The sequence below is a fragment of the Leishmania major genome, chromosome 26 (genome assembly GCF_000002725.2).
Source record: "Leishmania major strain Friedlin complete genome, chromosome 26".
NCBI classification, from domain to species: Eukaryota; Euglenozoa; class Kinetoplastea; order Trypanosomatida; family Trypanosomatidae; genus Leishmania; species Leishmania major.
The window spans coordinates 204,637-225,943 of NC_007267.2; the positions used below are offsets into that span (position 1 = coordinate 204,637).

Consider the following 21,307-nt stretch of genomic DNA (forward strand, 5'->3'; position numbering starts at 1 on the left):
TCTTCACAACGCTCGTACTACCTACGCGATGGAACGCCACTGCACTCGGTGCTGCACACACGCACACGCACACATCTCTCCCCTTCCCTTTCCTTCCCCTGTTTTCGTTCCTCTGTGTCTCGCGTTTTCCGATTCCATCTCGCCTGCTCGGCTGCACGGCGGACGAGGGAGCGGGGAGACCCAAAAGAAAAGAAGTGGAGATGCGGTGTGCCGACAACCCACTTTTTTTGTTGTGGGGGAAGGAGGGGGAGGAGACTCAGTAAAGGTAAGACAGCGTCACGGCATCCTTCACCGCCGTCACCTTGCTGCAGTAGGGGCAGCACACGACGGTGGTGGTGCCCCCTGCGGCGACAGCGGCCGCGTTGCGATTTGTCCGCCGCGCCGTGGTGCGTAGATCGAGGTAGGTCTTGTGGGACACGACGTGTCCGCACTCTAGCAGCGTCGGTGGGTTCAGCAACGACGCATGAGCCCTGTGCGGTGAGGCGAGAAGATTGCGCGTCACCGGCGGCATATCAAGCGGCACCGTGACGGCGCGCAAGGCATGAAAGGCGTCATTGGTGAGAGGCGTCACTGCCGCAGCTGCAGCTGTCGCGGTAGTGGCACCACCTGCCTGATCATCCCCCTCCCGCCCTCCATCACGGTCGTTGGCCGGCACGGCGGAGTCGGTGTAGAGGGCCGTCACGGCACGCGTCATGATGCGCGAAATCGTGATCGCATCCGGCATCATTGACGGTCCGCGAAGAAAAAAAGCTGGGAAGAGGGAAGAGACAGATATGATGCGGATGGGGTCTGGGAGTGCGGCATGCGGAAGCGGCGGCGCTGGTGGGCGTAGCTGCTGCAGCCGCTGATACTGCTGTTGCTGTTGCTGCGACCGCGGCGACCCTGGCAAAGCTGTGCGCATGTCGGGGGCGTTGGTTGCGACAGCAGTGCTCTGCGGCTGAGGCAGATCGGAGCGGGGCGACGATGCTTGAATTTGCCGCTGCTGCACCGGCCGTGAGGCTTCTGTGCTCCGCTCGAAACGGCTGCGCAGTACTCGAATGGTGTTGGGGAGCTGACGATTCGCATTCGTGGTGGCAGCCGTGCCCGTTGCAGGAGCTGTGACCACCTCCGCCGGTCCTCCGGAGACGCCGTGCGTCGGCGTCGACGACTGCGACGGGTCCGGGGCGGAGTAGATGATCTCCTGCGGCGGCAGTGTGGCGCTGATGAGCAACGCGCCGCAGACAAGCGGGTCCAGGCAACGGCGGCGCGTTACGGGGCAGAAGCACATCGTGGACTGGAACACAGGCTGCCAGCGGCACTGCACCACCGACACACAGGCGGCAGAGTACGACGGCAGCGTGTGCCGCGTGGTGAAGGTGGCGGCGCGGGCGTTGAAGTAGTGCCGTGTCGACAGCTCCGCATGCTTATGAGGAAGGAACTTGCCGGCATTAAGCGCATCGATAAGAGAGCCGGTGTCCACCTTTCGCTCTACCGAACGAATAAGTGCCACATTCGACGCCCCCGCCTCGAGTCGCGCGTCCATCTCCTGCAGCAGTGATGATGTGTGCGGCACATCGAGGGTCAGCCCACTGTGATGGTGGGAGGCAGTGTGCGAAGAGGCGCGCTGCTGCGACGGCGAACCACCGCTTTCGGTCCCGGATCGCTGATCGGCGCCGTGAGAAGGGCTGTTGGCTCCTCCGCTGAGTGTACTACTCCGGCGCCGATCTCCAGTCAGGTATCGAACGAAGCCCTCGATAATAGCGTGGCGTGTCTGGCCTGGGCCCGATAGGTTGATGAGGCGCCGAGCGGTGCCGCGTCCGCGGCGCTGCCGCGTCGCTCCACTCTCGCTGTCGCCCCGCCGTTGCTGCTCTGCCGGCTGATCGACGTCATTTTCCCGGCTGCCGCCGCCACGCCCAGAAGACGTCCGCTGCTCTGTGGCTCGCATGCTCGGCCGCGCACTTGCCGCACTGCGCAGTGCGGGAGACGACAACGCGCCTGGTGGCAAGCTGAAGTTGTCGAGCCCTTCCTCGTCGTCCGCGCTTGGGGCGCCGGGCGAGCGGCGTCGGCCAGCAGGAGAAGAGCCCATCTTCTGCTCTCGCCGTGCCCGGACGCGGGCCACCACGTCGCTGAGCTGCACCTCCTGAAACACGCTGTGCAGCAGGTGACGCCCCTCCAGCTGGTCGAACGAGTTCAGCAGATAGGCACTGATGGGCTTCACGTACTTTTCAAGGCCATTGTCGAGCGATACGGCCATGCCCAAGACGCCGGTGCCTTGGGCAATGGACGCGGCCCGACCTCGGCGGCGCACATACGACATCAGCGTCTCGTCTGTGCCACCGTGCCACACAGGTGGCAGCGAGAAGCCGGTGGAGGTCGCCGTGGAGAGATCGGCAGCACACCCGGGACCGCTACGACGGCTCTGCAGTGTGGCCTCCGCCACCACAAGCACGTAGAGCTCATACATGGCGTTCAGCTTGCGCGCCTCTTCCAGAAGCATTGTTGTGAGAGACTCCACATATACCCAGACGGGAAGCGGCAGTCTGGAGGCTGACGCTGCGCATAACGCTGATGCCAGTGGTAAAGTGCCCTCTCCATCGACGGGGCTCACGGACCCGCGGCGGTGCGGCGCGCCGTCGCAGTTCCCGGTCTCAGCAGCGCCTGTCTCCCATGCGAGGAGGTACGGCGCCACCGCCAGAATGTAGCGCGTGAGATGCTCTTCATGGCTGAGGGTGTCGGCGGCGCCGTCAGAGTCGCCGCTCAGAAGTCTTTCCATCGCCGTCGATGCCACGCTCCGCAGCATCGGGATGTAGCCCAGAGCGCTCATCGGGTGGAGCACTGAAAGCATCAGCGGTGCAGCGCCAGTGCCGTCGCCGCCTGTCATTGCAACACCGCTGCGACCAGGCGGGGTAAGCGGCTCGGAAATGGAGGTCAAGGTGTGTGCAGAGTGGCTGCTGATTGCCGCCGGGTTACTGCCGTCGTGCAGCATGCACGCCTCCTGTGCGGAGCGGGCCTGTATCGTGCGGTGTTGCTGAAGAGACACCAAAAGGTGTGTGGCAGCCGCAAAGAAGCTACATGGCGAGCTCGGCTGCGGCGCGGCCTTGCCGTTACGAGCCTCGGTGTCGGCGGAAACCGCCACGGGCGTGGTGCGCATCAGTGCCGACAGCTCTTGCAGCGTGCTGATGACGATCAAGTCGGTCTGCAACAGTGCGCAGAGCGCGCGCAGGTGTTCGGCGGCGGCCTTGTGATCCATCACTGGTGCCACCTTCCCTCCCCCAATGCACTGCGCCCACGTTCGTTGGGGCACAGCATCGTCAGTGGCCGACGCGCCAGCAGCGACAGTGATTGGGGAAGGACTCTCCGCCGGCGACTCCGGCGTATCTGCACGCATTCGCACGCAGCGTCGACGCAACAAGGCGTCTTGCCGCTGCTGCAGCGTTCGCTGCCAGTGCTGCTGAGCCTCGTGAGAGCAGGAATGCTGCTCAGCAAGCGCGCGCGCGCCGGTGGTGGGTGTGCGCGGCTGCCGCAGAGGCAAGTGTTGCTGAGCAGGCGACGACGAGATGGTCGGCGCGGGTGCCGAGGGGGCGCTGCGGCGGCTAGACGCCGCTCCTACAGCCGTGGCGCCGCTGCCATCTACGCGCACCCCCGGCACGTCGAAGCAGCCCAGCCACACATCCGCGAGAGCAACTGTGGCTTGCAGACTGCGGCTTGCCTGTATCGGCGCAGACGACTCACCCTCCTCCGCCTCCGCCTCCGCCCCCGCCTCGTCCTGGTGCGGCTCCGCGGACCGTGACGTGTCGCGAAAGGAAGAAGGGGCGGCACTGCTGCTCTGGCTGCTGTGTAAAGAAGGCTGAGCAATGGATACCGAGTGCTCCAGCGATGTCATGAGCGAGATCGGGGGGGCCTCCACGACCGCAACTGCAGCTGTCGCCGCAGACGTCACAGGGGTCCGCTTCGTGCGACGGCGCTGGCCATCGCCGCTTTCGCCGTCGTTCGAGCCCTCCACCTCCTCGGCGGAGGAGAAAAGCTCATCCGCGACAGTAGAGAAGTCGCTGGCACTCGCGGCGGCGGCGGCGTCGGAGGATGAGCGGTTGGGAGAGGAGGCTGCAGACGAGGAGAACGAGAACGCCTTTGGCGCTGCCGATACACGCTCTCGTGTCAGGGACGTTGCCGAGGTCTGTGAGCGCCGCGTGAGCCCTTTCTTTGACCCCTCCTGCCGATCCTCTTCTGCCGAGACTGTGGCGTCCGCGTCGCCGGTGGCAGCAGCGATGGCCATGTCCTCAAGAAGGGCGCAGAAGCTGTGGATCTGCGCCAACCAGGTCGAAGTCGTTGGCAAACGCATGGACAGCTGCGCAGACACCCGTGACAGCTCAGAGCGAGGGTTGTCCACACCGGTAGAGAGCTCCTTCGCCGCTCCTGCGGCTGTAGTAGTCAAGGAGCCGCGACAGACACTGCCGCGTTGGCCGTGCCTCACCAGCGTGCGCACCTCCTGCAGAACCACAGCAAAGTCAGCTTCGACGTCGTCGGTGGCACTGCTGGAGTCCCTGCCCGAGGAGCCATCGCTAAGCCGCTTTGCTCCCTTCGCTGCGGGCTTGGCAGACCGAGCGGCTGCCGCAACCCCTGAGGCAGCCTCGGCACTCCGCGACACCGCGTTCACGTCGTCTTCCTCGCACCAGCGCAACTCGGCCTCCATCGGTGCAGGAAGGGCAATGCCGTCAGCGCGGAGTTGCCCCAGCACCAGCGCGTCTACAGACTCCTGCAGCGTTGGTCGGCCTCGGCGGCGTGACGCTTGTTGCGGCTGCGCATCGGCGCCGTTCGCCTTCGTACTGCGAGTACGTCGACGCGGTGTGCGACGCGTGGGCGTGGTCTGAACAGGCCCGTGGCTACGGTGACGCTTGCCGCTTCCTGTGGTCGCCGCCTTGGAGGAAGCTCTGCGGTCGACAGCTGCGGAACCGGACAGCTGGCGCTGCTGTTGCTGTTCCTCCTCCTCGAAGCGCAAGTCGTTGTCGCCACCGCTGCCGTAGCTGCCGCTATTGCTGTTGTAGCCGCTGCGAACGGAGCTGGCCGCTGGGCTGCCGCGCGAGTTGGACAGAGGTGAGCGCGGCACTGACAATTCGTAGGGCGACTCTTCCGTCAGCTGTCGCAGGAACTCGTCAGTCTCGCTGCGCTGATGGGTGCTATCGCCGCCGAGCCCAGAGCGCGTTGGTTGGCCATCTGGGCCTTTCAGCTGCGAAGCTTCACCGCCGCCCCGGCCACCATCGCTAGAGTCCTCCCGCTTCCACGCACGGCCGCCGTGCACGCCCTGGGGTAGCCGCGCTCGCCGCTGCTCACGGGGTCGCGGAGGCCACTCCACACAGTTACTCAAGTACTTCTTCACGTTCTCCACGCACGCCGCGTGGGGCAGCTGCGCCGCCGGCACTTGTAGCTCTGGCCTGTCAATGAGTGATAAGGCTAGCGGCGGGGACGCCGTGGACTCGGCTGGGGGAGCTGTTCGGCTGGGAGTCGCGGCCGCACGGAGAGGCGGGCTGGCAGCGCTGACCGAGCGTGTAGACGCGGCTGACGTAGCAGGTCTCGTCACAGACGAGGCGGCAGAGGATGCGCCGAGGCCCGAACTAGGCACGGCAGCGATACTGCCGACGCCACGGCTGGCAGCGGAACCGGCCGGCAGCTGCGGGGGGGTGGTAGTTGCGTTGACGATGGATGAACGGTGCGCCGGTGACGGGGAGGCGGGGCCTGGGTCACTCGGCGAGGTGTCCCTAAAGGAGCCTCGAGGAGCTGGGGCGGTGCCGCTGGTGCTGCCTCCGCCTGGCGCAGAGGGTGGCGACGCCATGATCTGTGGTGTGCGCAGAGTCGCGGCAGGCGGCGACGATGGTGAACCAGCTCCGCCCGTCGCACCAGCCCAACTCCCCTTCGCGTTCATGCTAGGGTAGCGTTCCGAGAGTGCGCTCAGCTCTTGGGCGAGGGCAGAGACGCCGCGGCGCAGAACAGCCAACTGCTGGCCCACCTCGGCATCACACCGCACGGCAGCCGTGGCGAGAGCGTCCAACGTCGAGGACACCTGCAGAGCGGTCCGTTTGGGTTCTGTAGATGGTGCATGCTCGTCATGGTCTCTGCGGGCAACGTTTTCGGTCCTCGGATCTGGCGCAGACGGCTGCGTTGTGGCGCAGAGAGCTTCGCCGCTGGCACGAAACAGCACCTCCAAGCGCGACAAGGCATCCATGAGAGACGACAACGACATCCCCGCCTCTCTCCCGTGCAGCTGGGCGACGCTGGTGAAACGTATCGCACCGGCGCCAGCACCACCCGCAGAGGCGGTGGCGGGGAAGGCAGCAGCGCTGCCGCCGTACACGGAGTCTACCATCGACCTCTACGTACAGGCCCGTGCTGTGATGACAACGACAAGCACAAGGAGGGGCGAAGGAAGAGAGAAGAGACGAGGTGGGGAGACACAGGCGCGATCGTGTGGCGGGTGGCAGGGTGCCAGGCCGCGCTGAGGGAGCCGAACAAAAAGGTAAGGAAAGAGGGGTACGTGGCAAGAGAGACACGAAGAAGTGCTTCAGAAATCCCTCGCTGCGGCTACCGAGGACACGGAGGTGTGGATGTGTGTCGCTCTTGGCGAGGGTGCAAAAGAGGGCCACAGTCGCGCACGGGCACAGGACACGAAGGAAACGGAAAGAAGACAAAGAGACGCACAAAAAATCCGCCCCACCCACGGACCCGTCGAATAAGGCCACAGCTGATGCCGCTGTTTGCCCTGGGTGCAGGTGACGCACACACGCAGCAGTGCCACGAGTACTGCTGCGACGGCAAAAGTGACCGGAATAACAGTCGCCCCAACACCCAGAAGAGTGCTGCGGAGGAGGAAAACAGCAGAGAGAATCGCACCCGCGACGCGAACACAGACAGGCGCAGCAACAACAACGGCACAAGAAGAGCACAACACACACGTCGCACAAGGAAAAGAGAACGCACACGCGTGTGTGTGTGTGTGTGTGTGTGAGAGAGAGAGAGAGGGAGGGAGAAGAGCAAGAGCAGAAGGAGGAGAGAAGAGGGCGATTGGGGGAGGAGAAACGGAAACGAGGAGAGACGGAAAGAACAGCGAGACAGTGCGCGTGTGTTTGTGTGTGTGTGTGTCTGTGCGTGTTTGCATAAAACACGCACAGACTGGAGCTAAACAGAAAAGACGACGACGAAAGGAAGAGGGAGACGACGGTGAGAAAACAGCTGGACGAGACGCGGCACGCCAAAGACCACACGGCGGAGAGACCGGCGTGCGTGTTTTGCGCGTGAGGAGGAGAGAACCACTAGAAGAGTCACAGAGAGAGAGGGGGTGGGAGATGTGCGGGACAGTCGTGTGAGCGACTCATCAGGAGAGGGAATGCAGACCGAAAGAAGCGAGGAAACGAAGGGAGATGTGGGGAAGCAGAAACATAGAAGGAAGCAAAGGCAAAAGTGGCAGAGAAGAGAGAGAGAGAAAGAGAAGGAGGGAGAGGGGGCAAGGAAAGGGATTCAACACAGAGTCTCACAGTCGCGCGCGACACATTCACAGATACATGTGTAGCAGATAACTGTCGAGGGAGATGAATAGGGGGAGGGGCAAGATAATAAAAGCCTCCAGCCACGTGGCGCACAAAGAGGAGAGTGTGGTGGTGGTAGAGGTGGTACGAGAGGGAGAAAAGGGACAATGGTGAAAGCAGCGAGACGTGTGTGTGTGTGTGTGTGTGTGGAAAAAGAGGGTGAATCAGATGATGGCGTGCGACCACAATGGTGACAGACGCGTACACAAGCGGATTGAGAAAGGAGATGAATGGGGACCAAGGAGCTGCCGAGAGAAGGAGGAAGAGAGAGAGACACAAGATGGATGAGAACAATCGACTTTGACGCGCCTGAACTCTTCTTTCCCTCCTCAGTATATAGAGGGAAGAGGGAGATAGCAGAAACACAGATGCGGATCGGCTGTAGAAGTGACGTCGAATCGCTTTTCTTCCTTCTTTCGCGTATGTACGCTCTGTCTATCGCTCCGTCCGCGTCTGTGCGTCGGGTCGAGTCAGAGCACAGACTTTGGATGGTAGTGTCAGGGGATGGGTAGGAGGAGAGATGAAAAAAGAGAAGAAAGAGTGGGTGTGTATGTGTGTACAGCAGACGTACGTCAGGTATGCGCGCACGTACCTGCAGGCGAGGAGACAAGACAGCGGGATCGCGTAAGGCGAGAGAAGGACATGTGTGCATCGGTGTGTGGGAGAGAAGTGAAAGGCACACGACGCCGTGCGTGATATGCGCGAGAGAAATGTAAGATGAGGTAGAGGGAAGTTGAAGGTGATGGAGGAAGGTGCGTAGAAGAGTAAACAGTGTTAAGATATTACGTCGCGATACGCAGTACTCTCTCTCTGCGCGACACGGAACTACGCCCTTGACAGGCTTCCCCTCGCCCACTCCCTCCTTCAACCTCTGCCGGCTCGCTGCTCGCGGGCGCATGGAGCCCACGAAACAAAGAGACGAAGAGGAAGACGGGAAAGACGCCGAGAAGAAAAACACCGTGACGCACTACCGTTTAAGTGGAGCACACTTGCGTCACCACCCACGTCGTCCGTGTGTCTCTGCACACCGTCGCCTTCATGTGGCACACACACGCACACACTACAGTGCTGCTGATGGTACATCTTCCCGCTGCACCTCTTTATGTTCTGCTTTGCTTTGTTGCTTCTTCTCTCCTCACAGCGATGGGGGAGGAGGGAATGAATCGACCGCAGCTGCGGCGCACGGGCAAGGTCGCAGCCGGTGTGCCTCCCACCCACCCAGAACCATTCTCTTCTTCTCACCCTCGAGAAAGAAAGAGTGAGCGAGAGAGGGAGAGAGCCGTCTGGAGCAAGTTTGTGTGTGTGTGTGTGTGTGTGTGTGTGTGTGTGGTAGGGAGAGGGGGAGAGAAGAGAAAGAGAGGGGGAAGGGTGGGAGAGAGGGTGTGTGTGTAAGCGGATGCTTGAAAACGAGAACATCGATAGCCATTGAGCAAGGGGCACGTGTGGTGCCGTAAGTGACAGACGCCTCGGCCCAACACCCCCGCCTCCCCCTCTCTCTCTCCTTCCCCCTCCTTTTTTTCGAGAGGGGAGGGGGCGAAGATGAGAGAAGGGGGCGGGGGTGTTGGGCCGAGGCGTCCGTGCACGCATGGTCTTGTTCGTTTGTAACGGAGGAGGAAGAAAAAAAAAGGTGCAGGGAGGTGTGCCGAAACGTACATCGATACCAAACCACCAACAGCGTGGACACGGCAGCAACACACACATGGAGAGAGAGAAAGAGGGAGAGAGGGAAAGAGACCCAGCGGCTCACAGCCACAGGAGAGACACCCCAACAACAGACGAAAACAAACAAAAAAAAAACAGAAAAGCAAGATGCGCAAAACGAGAAGGAGAGGGGCATTATGTCCCCTACACAACATCCGCCACATGGCACTCATGAGAACCAAGTAAAAGAGGAACAAACGCAGGTGGGGGAGGGGGGGGTCCAACGTAGCGAGAGCGGGACACGTCGAATATGTGGGTGGCTGGGTGTGGATGTACACCTGTCTGATTCTTCTGCGCCTGTGCACGTGCGACGTCCGGGAGGGGGAGACAGAGGGAGAGAAATAGCACCCATCTGCGCCTGCGCCATGGCTTGCTCTGTCTCTTTCCTGTGAAACGCGTTTTCGTTTGTTTTCACGCCGTGCTGCGCCCTTCGACGACACAGCCCCCTACGAGCCGCACATTGGGTTGGTGTGACGATGCCCAGCACGTTTTCTTCTTTGCCCGCCACGCTGCAGGCGAACACACACTGAAGAGGGGCGAACAGACGAAGTAGGGGCACAGGAGGGTCAGCATAAGCGAAACAAGAGAAACGGGAGACTAGAGAAGGAGCTAACGCGGAACAAGAACTTTTCACAATAAGCGAGAAGGCCTCTTTCTACGTTTGCCACCATGTCCATCTCTCTGCCATGCAGCATGCGCTCAGGTCCGCTCTGCCCCCGGCCCGCCACAGGCCCACCTCCCGTCGTGCAAAGCAGCCGCACACACAAGCCAGCACGGCAATGCGCCGACACCAGCATCTGAGTGCAGGGCCCGTGCACCAAACGCTACCCACACCCGCTTTGCAGCCGCTCGCATTGTGCCGGTCACCACCTGGCGCATCCTCCCCCCCCCCTCCTCGCGGTGGTGCAGGCCCCCCCACACACACACGTACACGCACACCAGTGAGCAGTGTGAGGGTCGGCTGTGATGCGCTCGAGTCACGCCGGCACGCCGCCCGTCACATGGATGGCACAACCGAGCTCACGGTCGCACGTCGCCCCGACGCGGCGCCACCCAGGACCTGTCCACAGACATCAGCAGCGATACATCGCTCTAGTCTCGCTACGTCGTGGGCGCTTGAGCCTGCCACCACCAGAAGCGGTTCGACACTTTTGGTAGGGGGATGGAGGAGGGAGGGGGTGGGGGGTCTCATCGGCTTCCTCCCGCACAGAGGGGAGGGGTGCACTGGACCCTGTTGGCACCACACTCTGATGTGTGTGTGTGTGTGTGGGTGGGTGTCCACCCACCCCCTCTTGCCATGATGGGCACCACCACCGAACGCACCAGGAAAGAAACACGCAAAAACACGAAGGCACGCTGGAGAACAAGAAAAGGAAGGACGAATGTGTGTGGGGGGTGCAAAACACATAGAATGGCCGACGCACCCGCAGACGGAGCGACGAGAGGGGGAAGCGCGAGTATGCCACGGGCCTGCGCCACATCCGGCGGGAGAAGAGAGAAGAGGGAGGAGGGCAACACATAGCAAGAGCAGGAGAGATAAAGAGACGTAAAAAAAAAAAAACGGAGGAAAAGATGAGGATGCAGGTGATATGCGGGAAGAGTGGGGAAACAAGACCAAAGCAAACACAATGATGGTAAACAAATACAAGAACCGGTCAGCAGCGTATAAACATGCACACATGTTAGGGGGGCAAGAGGCAGGGGCACAAGGATGGCGGGGGAGATGTGGGAATGGAGGGGGGAGAAGGGAAAGAGGGCCTAGACAGACGCGCACAAAGGAGTGCAAGGAAGAAGGCAGAGAAAAAAGACGACATTGTTGCTCGACTGCTCTACGCCCCTTCGCATGGCGTGGGGATGCACACACACACACACGCACATACGGGCGCGCAGGCGGAGGCGGCGGCGGCGACCCACACACACAAGACGTCGTGCCTCAGAAAGCCTGATGGGCGGCACCTGCCGCGTTGGCCCACTCTCGATCGACTTCCCTCTTCTCCACACCACTTACCTGTTTGGGAGACTTTTCGTTGGGTGGGGCGTGTCCATGTTTTCACCCCATCACCGCACCTGCGCGGCATACTTGCGCACCAGTCGTTCGGGCTGTTCCCGCAGCCCCACTATCGCCTCCGTGACGACGGCCTCTGGAATCGGGTCCTTCTCGAGCAGCGCAATGACATGCTCCAGACCGCCAAACAGCTTCAGCCCACGTAAGTGCTCTGCTTGTATGTTCTCTGGCTTCAGCTTCTCCGGCAAGCTGTCGACGTCATTGAAGGACCTACTCGCGTATGAGGCGGAGTCGAACCCCATCACCCCGGAGAAGTGGAACGTGTTATTGTGGGTAAGCGCCAGCGAGAAGTACTTGCCAAGGCACGCTTCCCGCACATTCTCCAGCACCGGCGTCGGCGTCACCACCTTGCTACCCAACATGTCGAGCTGGTTCTTATCGTTGACGCCCCACACATACAGCCTCGCGTTGTCGTCAATGCCGTAACTTGTGTAGCAGCCGCAGCCGATGCGAGTGAAGAAGGCGCCGTGTGTTATGCGGACCGGGGTGTAGTAGTGCTCGCAGTCACCCGTGCCCAGGCGCCCACCTGTCCCGATGCCCCAGGCGTAGATCTCGCCAATGGCGTTGAGCGCCATCCCGTGCCAGCCGCCGGCGGCGACTTGAATGATACCCTTGAGACTGTCGATGAGCAGCGGCGACAACACGACACCACGGGTTTCACCAGAGACATTGCGCATTATCATGTGGGTCGGGACGACCTTCGGATCCGGCTCCAGTCCCACGCCACAGCATTCGATCGTGCCCCAGCTGTACACCTGGCCGGAGGCGCTGAGAGCTAGTGCGAAGTAGCTGCCACATGACACCTGGATGATCTCCTTGTCGGCGAGCCAAGTAATCTCGCGAGGTTGTGAGATACGCTGGTACTTCTTCGGGTCAACGCCGAGGCCGCACTGGGCAAAGCTGTTGTTGCCCCACGCGAAGACCCGCTCCCCCTCAGTGATGGCCATCGAAAAAGAGAAGCCGGCCGCAACGGACGTGATGATGGTGCGGGAAAAGAAGCCGATGCGCGTCGCCTGCGGGTACACGGGAACACGGTCCTGCGTAAAGTGCTTCGCCTGCGATGCGTCAAAGCCGAGCTGCCCCCACCCGCCGACGCCGAAGGAGTAGCAGCTGCCGCGCCGACTAATCATCAGGGTAAAGCCCGCGCCAACGCCGCAGGACAAGATGCCCTCCTTGAGCCCAATGGAGGTGACCGAGACGGGTACGCCGCGGTGGGGAACACCGAGCACAAGCATCGTTGTGTTCTTCGGGATCGTCAGAGAGAGCCCGTGCGTTGGCCCGCTCTTCGTCCACAGGACGGTGTAGTTCTCCAAGATCGCCTGGCAGCGCACCATGCGCATGCCGTAGCCAATACCGACACCCAGGCCCAGCCCTGTTCCGTAGACGACGACGTCGCCGTTGTTCAGCAGGAGCGTTGTGTGCATGCGGCCGCAGCTCGCGTGAATCACCTTGCGCCCACCCGTGATGTTCATCTTTGTCGGCACCGGCACCGAGTACTCGCCCACTACGCCGCACTGGCCGCCCTGGTTATCGCCGCAGGCGTAGGCGTTGCCGTCGTCAGCAATGAAGACGGTATGGAAGGAGCCGCAGGCGACGTCGACAACACGCTTACCCTTCATGGCCGTCACCACCTCCGGCGACAGGTGGTCATCCTGGTCACCGTGACCGAGGCGGCCGCTGTTGCCTATGCCCCACGTGTAGACAGAGCCGTCCGCCGACACTGCCGCGTAGTGCCAGGGGCCGCTAGAGAGGAGCTTGATGTTCTTGTCATCGAGGCTGTCGATGCGCACCGGCACGCGCGCCACTACTCGGGACTCTGACTGCGGAGACTGCACCAACTCTAAACCGGCGGCAGCCAGCTTCTCCGCCACGGTGTCGCGGTCGCCGAGCAGCGTCACCTCACCCCACCCGTAGACCGCGCCCGATATGGTCCGCGCCAACACACTGTAGTTGGAGCACGCCACTTCCACTACGCTCTCGCCTGGCACAACGCGCAGCTGCCCATAGCAGCAGCACGTGTTGTTGAGATCCTGGTGGCACTGCCCGCAATTGTTTGCGCCCCATGTGAAGACGTTACCCTTCAGGGACACGCACGCATAGAAGGCAGATCCAGCCGCGACATCCACAACTACGTCGTCCTGCGTGAAGGGAATGACGTCTACCTGCCCAGGGCAGATGGGCATGTTCGCCTCGTTCGCGATCACACGCGGGCAGAAGCGCGGGTTTCCAACGCCGAGCTCACCCCACATGCCGCCGCCCATGGCCATCAAGATGTTGCGCACACCGAGCCAAACAGACGAGAGACCGCCGCAGGCCATGCGGATCGGCTTGTCATGGCCGCCAATCATCATGGGCGTCACCAGGTTGTATCGGAAGTTTGTGCCGAGCTCGCCATTGCGGCAGAACCCCCAGCCAACGATAACGCCATCGCCGCTGATGTAGCGCTCCACGAGCTTGCGCGTGGCTGGGGACACGTTCTCCATGTTAACGTACAGGGCGCCAGGCGTCTCCATGACAGGTTGCATGGGTGCGACTTGCGTATTCGGGTTGTGCCACGTAAAGCTACCCCAATGGGCGACCCCAGTGACAGGCGGAGCCTGCCGAAGGAAGAAAAGAGTGGATGGGGGATACAGAGGGGATCGTATGTTCCGGTGTACGGATGTGGATGTGTGACTGCTTGTGTTGATGTGAAAGCAGTGAATGGGGAAAAAGACACGCTGGGGCGACGCCGTGGAGGTAAGGTGAGCACCTCAGAGAAGGGGGGGGGGGTAAGACTGTGGTAGTCGGGGTGGGGTGGAGCGGGCAAATGCGGAGAAGGGGGGATGGGGGGACCAATGTGTGCATACAAGGATCCACCAAAGGAGGGAAAGCAACGATGCCGTGGAGGAATAAGAAGGCACACATCCGTGGCAGACAGTCCATAGAAGGAGAGGAGGGTGAGAAGGAAGTGCAGAGATGAACCGGCCAATTCGGAGTGTTTATGAACTCACGACGTATTCTATATGCCTGTGTAGAGGAAGGGTGAGGCTTGCGGCGCATCGACCCCGACATACACACATACCTGGATGCGCGCATAAGTGATTGGTTTCAAACGAATTGGAGGAAAGGAGGTGGAAGCGACGCGCTCTGATCAGCGAGGGGGAGAGGCGCGCTGCGTCTGCGATGACAATGCAGTCCCACACGCGAACGCCGAGCCTACTCGTGGTGGCGCACGCTTCGTTTCTCCCAGTGCATGCCTCTCGCACGCGCCCTGTTGCTGTCTGTGCTTCCTGTGGCGTGATCCCTTTGTTTGGTCGGAAAGTCGCTCACGGTGAAGATCTCCCCCCCCCACACACACACACACACTTTTATGCTCCCCCTCTCTGCTTCACGCCTCCCGCACAGCATTCTCACTCTGGCGCAGGAGCACTTGAAGGCCCGTCTGTGCCATACCCACCTCAGCTGCCGAGGGCCGATATTTCTCCATGACAATGCAGATTTGCTCCCAGCCAGCAAAGCAGCGGATGCCCACGATGCGCTCATCAGCGGCCGAGGGAGGCGGCGGCGAAGACAACGATGGTTTCGGAAGTTTGGAGGTTGCGGCGGCCCGCACTTTTGGCCCACGTTGAGCCGGATGTATTCGCGACGGCGTCTGCGCGCGCACTTGCGCCATGGCAGTGGCTCTCGCGGTCGTCACCGTAGACGAGGCAGCGGCCACTCCTACGTCGGCTGATTGGGCGACGGAGTGATCCGGTGAAAGCGGCAGCATGGGTGGTGCCCGAGTGTCCAGGGTGTCCCACGTCGCAGACAACGGCTTGCGAGCCCGCGCCACTCTCGACGTCTTCGCTCGCACGGGGGACGGTGTGGCGCCATCGCTAGCCCGGCGCAGTGGCATTGGGGTGCAGGCGTCCGCCTCGCTGGAAACTTCTGCATTGGAGAGAAGCGTCATGGTGTCTGCTGCTGAGTACTCGCCGCTATTGAGGTACGCTCCCGAGGAGGCCAGGTTCGTCTGTGCCTCCTCGTCGACGGTATACACGCCCGAGTCGGTACCGCTGCGGACACCCTCTGCGTCCATCGTACCGAGTGTGACGGCTGTCGCGGCCTGGGGCATGCTCCCTTGCGCGCTTGGAATCAGTCCCGAGATGCTCGGGAGGGAGTAGGCGGACATCATGTCGTGCCCATGATCTAGCGGAGTTGCATCACGCGCGCCCAGCCGCGGTGAGGGGATGGACAGAAGCGGATTGCTCGGTGCGGCGAGGGGCGCCGGTTCGCCGACTATCGTCGCCGCGCGCGAAGACGGGACCGTTGGACTACCGCGACCCCTGGTCATCAGGGGAAGAGAGAGGCTTGCGCGGTGCGGCGGTGACTTGCTGGCGCGCGCAGAAGTGGGTGATGCAGCGGCCATGCCCATCCCCGCAGCGTATGACCGCGGCGGCGACGGCGGCTGAGGACGGTGTTGATGCTGGCCGTCTGTGGGCAGCATCGCAGACTTGCCGGCAGCCGGGAGGCCAACATAGGAAGATGGTGACGGTTCCCTGTCGTTCTTGAACGCGCCATCCGCATCGGCGTTCCCTTGGTGCTCTTGCTGGCGCGGTTCAGTCGCCACAGCAGCAGATGCGCCCCCACCGCCGCTGCCGAGCAAGGATGTACTGAAGCTGGTGCGCGGTTCTGTAGGAGACCGCCATACTGACTCGTTGACGTCGATGGAGAAGGGTGGCTGCGGGGTGCTGTGGAAGCTGGACAGAAGATACCTCTGGCCACCATACCGGATCCGACCCGAGACGCTTACCTGACCGTCTTCGAACACCACCACGCCGAACTCACCTGTGAAGGCCGCGTCTCGCACCTGTCGCGCAACTGCGGTTGGTGTAGCGATGACGCTGGCGTGGTCAGCCGCCGCATCGCTGCCCTGCTTCTGTCTAGCCGCCAAGCGCTGAAGGGCGCCTCCGCCGGTGCCGATGCTCGCGCCTTTGCCACTGGTCGGCATGCCACACTCGCCAAACCTATTCACGCCCCACACCCACAGCTCCCCCTCATCACTGATCGCGAAGGAGTTGTTGGGCCCGCAGCCAATGCTGCGGATAGTCTGTGAGAGCGCCACCCGCACCGGTGCCGGAGTGACCGAGGTGAAGAGGGTTGAATCGGAGACGTCGGCGGTGCTGCCCGTGCCGAGAACGCCGACCCCCCAGGCGAAGACGCTGCACGACGCCGTCATCGCCACAGCGTGGTGGAGCCCTGCTGCCACCGCTACAATGTCGCTCAGGCCGGCGACGCGCATCGGCACTGGCACATCGCTACCCTTAGCCTTGGTCGGCGACGTTGGCGCGCCCAAGCCGCAGTATATGGCCTCGCCGTGGGTGAGCACCTCTCCATCGGCAGTGAGAGCAACGACAAAGGTACCCCCGCACACAATCTGCACAATCCGCTCACTTGTGTAGGCGGCGATGCGCACTGGCGAAAAGACTTGAGCGACATCCGCCGGCTGGCACAACTTTCGATGGTCGTTGCTGCCCCAACCGTACACGACGCCACTAGTGTCAAGGGCGAGAACGAAGTCGGGGCCGCAACGCACATGCTGTATGACGACGTCGGACGGGATTTGCACCTCGCGGAAGGCCGCAGCGACGGTGACATCATCGCGACGATTCGGCTTCATGCAGTCTCCAATGCCGAGCTGGCCACGCTCGCCACGTCCAATGGCAACGAGGGAGTTGCTCTCCGACAGGACCACGAGGAAGCCTGCGCCGGACCCGGCGCACCGAACACCGCTGCGCACGATCAGGCTCGACACCCGAGACATCTTCTCGATGGTGGAGTGACCCACCACCATCACGGAGGTTCGACGGTGCACGACACCTGCCATGCTTTGCAGATGGCCGCAGTGCAGCGTCAGCGTCACATAGTTGGTGAGGATGCGCGACGCGGCGCAAAGCTGACGTCCGTAGCCGAGGCCGAGGCCGCACGTCCTGTACGATCCGCATGCGACAACGTCACCGTCCGCCAGCAAGATGCACGTGTGCTCTCGCGCACATGTCACCGCCACTGCCTTCATCGGAAGCGGCACCATCGTTGGCAAGCGCCGCGGCTCACGCCCGCGCAGCCCGAGCTGCCCCTCGGCGTTCTCGCCGAAAACGTAGACGGCGCCGGTACTCGTGAGGACGGCGCTGTGGGCGTTGGAGCAGCTGGCATCAACCACAAAAGACGACCGTAGCCCCTCAACAAGTCGTGGCTTCACTTCTGAGTTGTCGGTGCCGTGCCCAAGTCGCCCATTGCGGCCGACACCCCATGTGTACACCTCGCCTTTCTGCGAGATGGCGAGTGCGTGCCACGGTCCAGCGCGCACTGCCGCCATGGGGGTCGGTGTGGCAAGTTGCAGGTGCACGATCTGCCTGGAACACTTACACTGATCGGATGCGAGACTCTGCTCTAGCCTCTTGCCGCTCATGTTGCACCCCAGCATCGATGCAACGCCCCAGGTGCCCATAACGCCGTCGTCGAACAGTAGTACGCCGAAGAACTGGCCAAAGCAGACGTCGAGTATCTTGTGGACCCCGGCCTTCAGCCGCACCGGCGTCGACACGTGGCTCGCCTCCGGCATCGTCAGACACTGTCCGTAAACGTTGTGGCCCCAGCAGTACAACGCGCTGTCTCCAGTGAGCGCCATGGCGCACGCGGTGCCAGCGGCAATGCGGGTGACGCGCTCGTTGTCCTTGAGAAGAACCCGCTGAAGTTTGCTCACTCCAGCGTCGGAGTAGCGTGCGCTGCCCTCGCCGATGCCGAGCTGACCGTTGTCGGCGCGGCCGCAGCTGTACAGCGCGCCATCAACGGTTAACACATACGTGACGGCGAGCCCGCAGGCAACCTGTGCCACACGTGCGGCCGTGTGAACATATGAGGGAAGGTACACATAGCCTGTCGCGCCGGTGTCATCGAGAGAGGTGGCGCTGACCGCAAGAGCTCCAGCAAAAGCCGTCGATGTGGCCTTCGGCAATCCAGCGGAAGGCGAGGCTTGGAACTGATCCGTCACGCACCGTCCCCCGGGTCGCGTCTCAGACAGAGTATCCATCGTGGATAGTCGGCGCGCAAGCGACACCTTGGATACGGACACGAGCGAGCCCGCTGTAGGGGAGCCTCCCCCAACCAGACTCGCCTCGCCCTCGTTGCTGCCCAGCGCCGAGGCGTCTGGCGAACTCGAGTACTGCTGCTTGGCGTTCACAGAAGCTGGAGCGGCGCCGCCGACTTTAGCATTCGACCCAGCGGGGTCGCTGCTCACGGCGACACTTTTTCGTAGCTCATGTGGGGATCGTCTGTGCCGCTGGCGATGCTGACCGAGCGCGCCTTTTGCCAAAGAGCCCCAGCTTAGCAGCTTGCCTTCTTCCAGGTAATGTCGCAGCAGAGAGCTGCCCAGGCACTGGCGGTGATACGCGACGGCGCTAGCGCTGGGCGACATGAATGCCATCTCATTGCGCACAGCAAACAGGTGCGGGTCATCGCCCTCTGCTGCGACGTCCGGTTCACGTATCTGCACTGCCGCTTCCAGGATGGAGCCCCATCCGTGCCGATGCTCCGCAAGAAGCGTCCGTGATGAGAAGTCGGTGCCAGGCGTCGAGGCCGCCTGCTCCTGCTGCTTGCGCTCGCGCCACGCGTGAAGGCGAGCCAGGTCGTCGAGCGTGGGCAGGCGCGGCACACAGCCAACACCGTAATACACGGAAAAAAGCACCACAGGCGTCGGAAACTGTGCCGTCATCGGTATCTCCGCCACAAGCGACTGAAAAGCCGGGGATACTCCATCACCATCACCGTCGTCGCAAGTCGTCCCTCCCGCGGCCGTTGCACCGCTGCTGCCCTCACGCAACGCCACATTTACGTAGAGCGGGTTGACAGGGTAGGGTACATTGATAGGCTTTCGGGGGAACTCACGATACCACCGTGTTGGTTGCAGCGGTAAGTCCGTAGACGTGCCGGGGATAGAGATCAGCAGCGACCTTCGATTCTGAACGCCCGCACAACGCGGTGGACTTCCTGAGCCGCTCGTTGCACCATGCGGCTGATGATTTGTTGGAGCAGTTAGAGAAGTGCGGCCGCCACTACACCCTGCCGCTGCAGCAGCTACTCTGGCTGTGTGGTGTGGCAGCGCTGGGATCAACTCGGTATATTCGATTTGACCTTCAAGATGTGGCGGCAGCCGTCCAAAATCCGTCGATCCAGTCATGACGTTCAGTGATGTCGCGTTTTGGAGCAAATCCTGTGGGCGACACCCATACACGCCGATAAGCAGCGTCACAAACATGATCACATAATACTGCTGCCGGCGCCTGAGAGCAAAGTAAGCGTCAAGCTTCATATCACGGCACTGCTGCAAGCCGAGTGAAAGGAGGACGCTCTTTACATCGTGTCCTTCCTGTGCATGCCGCGCGCCTAGAACTGCGAGAATGCGCAGTGCGTAGAAGGCCTCCCTGCTGGGGAGTGCCGAGTTCGATGCGTATGACTTGCGAAGCACAACGCCTTCACGAAGCATGAGTGTTGCAAGTGCAGTGTAGGCCCTGGCGCCTAGCTTACCCGTTGGTGCCTGCTGCCCCGCCTCGATGCAGTCCACGATATCCGGCAGACTGGAGGTGTCGCCTTGGCACAGTCGTCTGCACGCCGCCTCCATGGAAAGAAAAAGAAAGTCCTTGGGTGCGCGAGAGAGAGAGCTTTCGGGAGCCCCGTAGCGAATGCAACCCGTCTGCTGAAAAGGCACGATAAACCGGTGCTAGATGAAAGGAATCCGCGCGTCGGAAAAGAATACACATGTGAGAAACAGAAAAAAAAAAGGATGCAGCGTGGGTGTGCGAACCAAAAGGCGAATAACTGCGTCCAGATATACTGGCTTTTGTTTTATGGATGCAACAATGTCACTTTCTCCAGCACAGGGGGACGAGATATCCTCATGGCCTCAGCGCCAGGGAGAAAAAGCCGCTTGTGCTTGCAAGAGTGCAGTACAAGAACAACAACGAGTAACACGTGCAAAAAAAAAGGGGGATAAGAAGCCGACTGATCGTATAGGCGCGGGTGCCACACCTCCCCGCACTGTGCGTCGTGACCTCCACGGAAAACGAGAGCGGGAAACGGAGGGTTAAACGAAAGCGATACGCCTGAAACCTGCTCCTAGCAGCGGACTTGGTAGCGCGAGAGCTAAAAGAGGAAAAGCAGGAACGCATGAAGGCAGTGAACAAGAAGGTGGGTAGTTGCGAAAGAAAGAGAGAGTGGATGCAGAGGCGGATTTACGGTTTGTCATCGCTTTGCAGCACTAGCAAGGGAAAACATGAAGGCGAACAGGTAATAAGTGCATTGAAGTTCTCCAGAGTTGCCCACCACGAGCATATGGCAACCGGCGCGGTGGCGGTGGTGTCCACATAGCACAGATGCAAAAACGAAAAGACCAGTAGAGGGCGGTCAGCCGTTGCTTTGTTGTCTTTCCTTTCTTGATCAAGACACCTGCACGTTACAGCGTAATGTTATGCCGGCACAGCCACTGCGCATATGATTCCACCTCGTCATTGTACAACTGAGGCACAACAACCTCCTCACACCGCTCCACTGTTATCCCCTTCTGCTCACCGGAAGACATCGAGCCTTCCTGTGACTCCGAAAGGAAGAAATGCTCACCCTTGTCGTAGTTGCTGTTAAGCTCGTCGGCTGCCAGAATTCCACTGCGGTAGTCTTTGAACTTCACGAATGCAGTTCCCAGAAAGCGGCCAGTTTTCCGGTGGCGCACGAAACGGACATCAACAATTTCACCGAACTGCGAAAAGACGGTTACAATATCTCCTTCAGATATCTGAGGGATGCTGTTATCGTTCCCCGCATCCTTCGGCGGCTGACTAAGCAAGCGCCTTATGATGATCCACGGCGCACTTCCTAGCAAGGCGTGATAATCAGGCGTGTAGGGGCCGGAGTTTCCGCTGCGGTACTTCTTCATTATAACCCCACACCGGAGCAGAGCGGACGTGCTACGAAGAGTAAGTCG

General features: G+C 61.4%; 4 protein-coding genes across 4 annotated transcripts; all 4 read right to left on the reverse strand.

The window, feature by feature from the left end:
- Positions 1 to 256: 256 nt before the first annotated feature.
- Positions 257 to 6,214, reverse strand: LMJF_26_0730 (conserved hypothetical protein; the record flags this gene model as incomplete). Its single annotated transcript, XM_001684025.1, has 1 exon — positions 257 to 6,214. One exon carries the CDS (start codon positions 6,212 to 6,214, stop codon positions 257 to 259), a length of 5,958 nt encoding a protein of 1,985 aa, XP_001684077.1.
- A 5,098-nt stretch (positions 6,215 to 11,312) lies between these two features.
- On the reverse strand, positions 11,313 to 13,844 carry LMJF_26_0740 (conserved hypothetical protein; the record flags this gene model as incomplete). Its single annotated transcript, XM_001684026.1, has 1 exon — positions 11,313 to 13,844. One exon carries the CDS (start codon positions 13,842 to 13,844, stop codon positions 11,313 to 11,315), a length of 2,532 nt encoding a protein of 843 aa, XP_001684078.1.
- An 842-nt stretch (positions 13,845 to 14,686) lies between these two features.
- LMJF_26_0750 (conserved hypothetical protein) lies at positions 14,687 to 19,951 on the reverse strand (the record flags this gene model as incomplete). Its single annotated transcript, XM_001684027.1, has 1 exon — positions 14,687 to 19,951. One exon carries the CDS (start codon positions 19,949 to 19,951, stop codon positions 14,687 to 14,689), a length of 5,265 nt encoding a protein of 1,754 aa, XP_001684079.1.
- An 831-nt stretch (positions 19,952 to 20,782) lies between these two features.
- On the reverse strand, positions 20,783 to 21,259 carry LMJF_26_0760 (conserved hypothetical protein; the record flags this gene model as incomplete). Its single annotated transcript, XM_001684028.1, has 1 exon — positions 20,783 to 21,259. One exon carries the CDS (start codon positions 21,257 to 21,259, stop codon positions 20,783 to 20,785), a length of 477 nt encoding a protein of 158 aa, XP_001684080.1.
- Between the last annotated feature and the right edge of the window lie 48 nt (positions 21,260 to 21,307).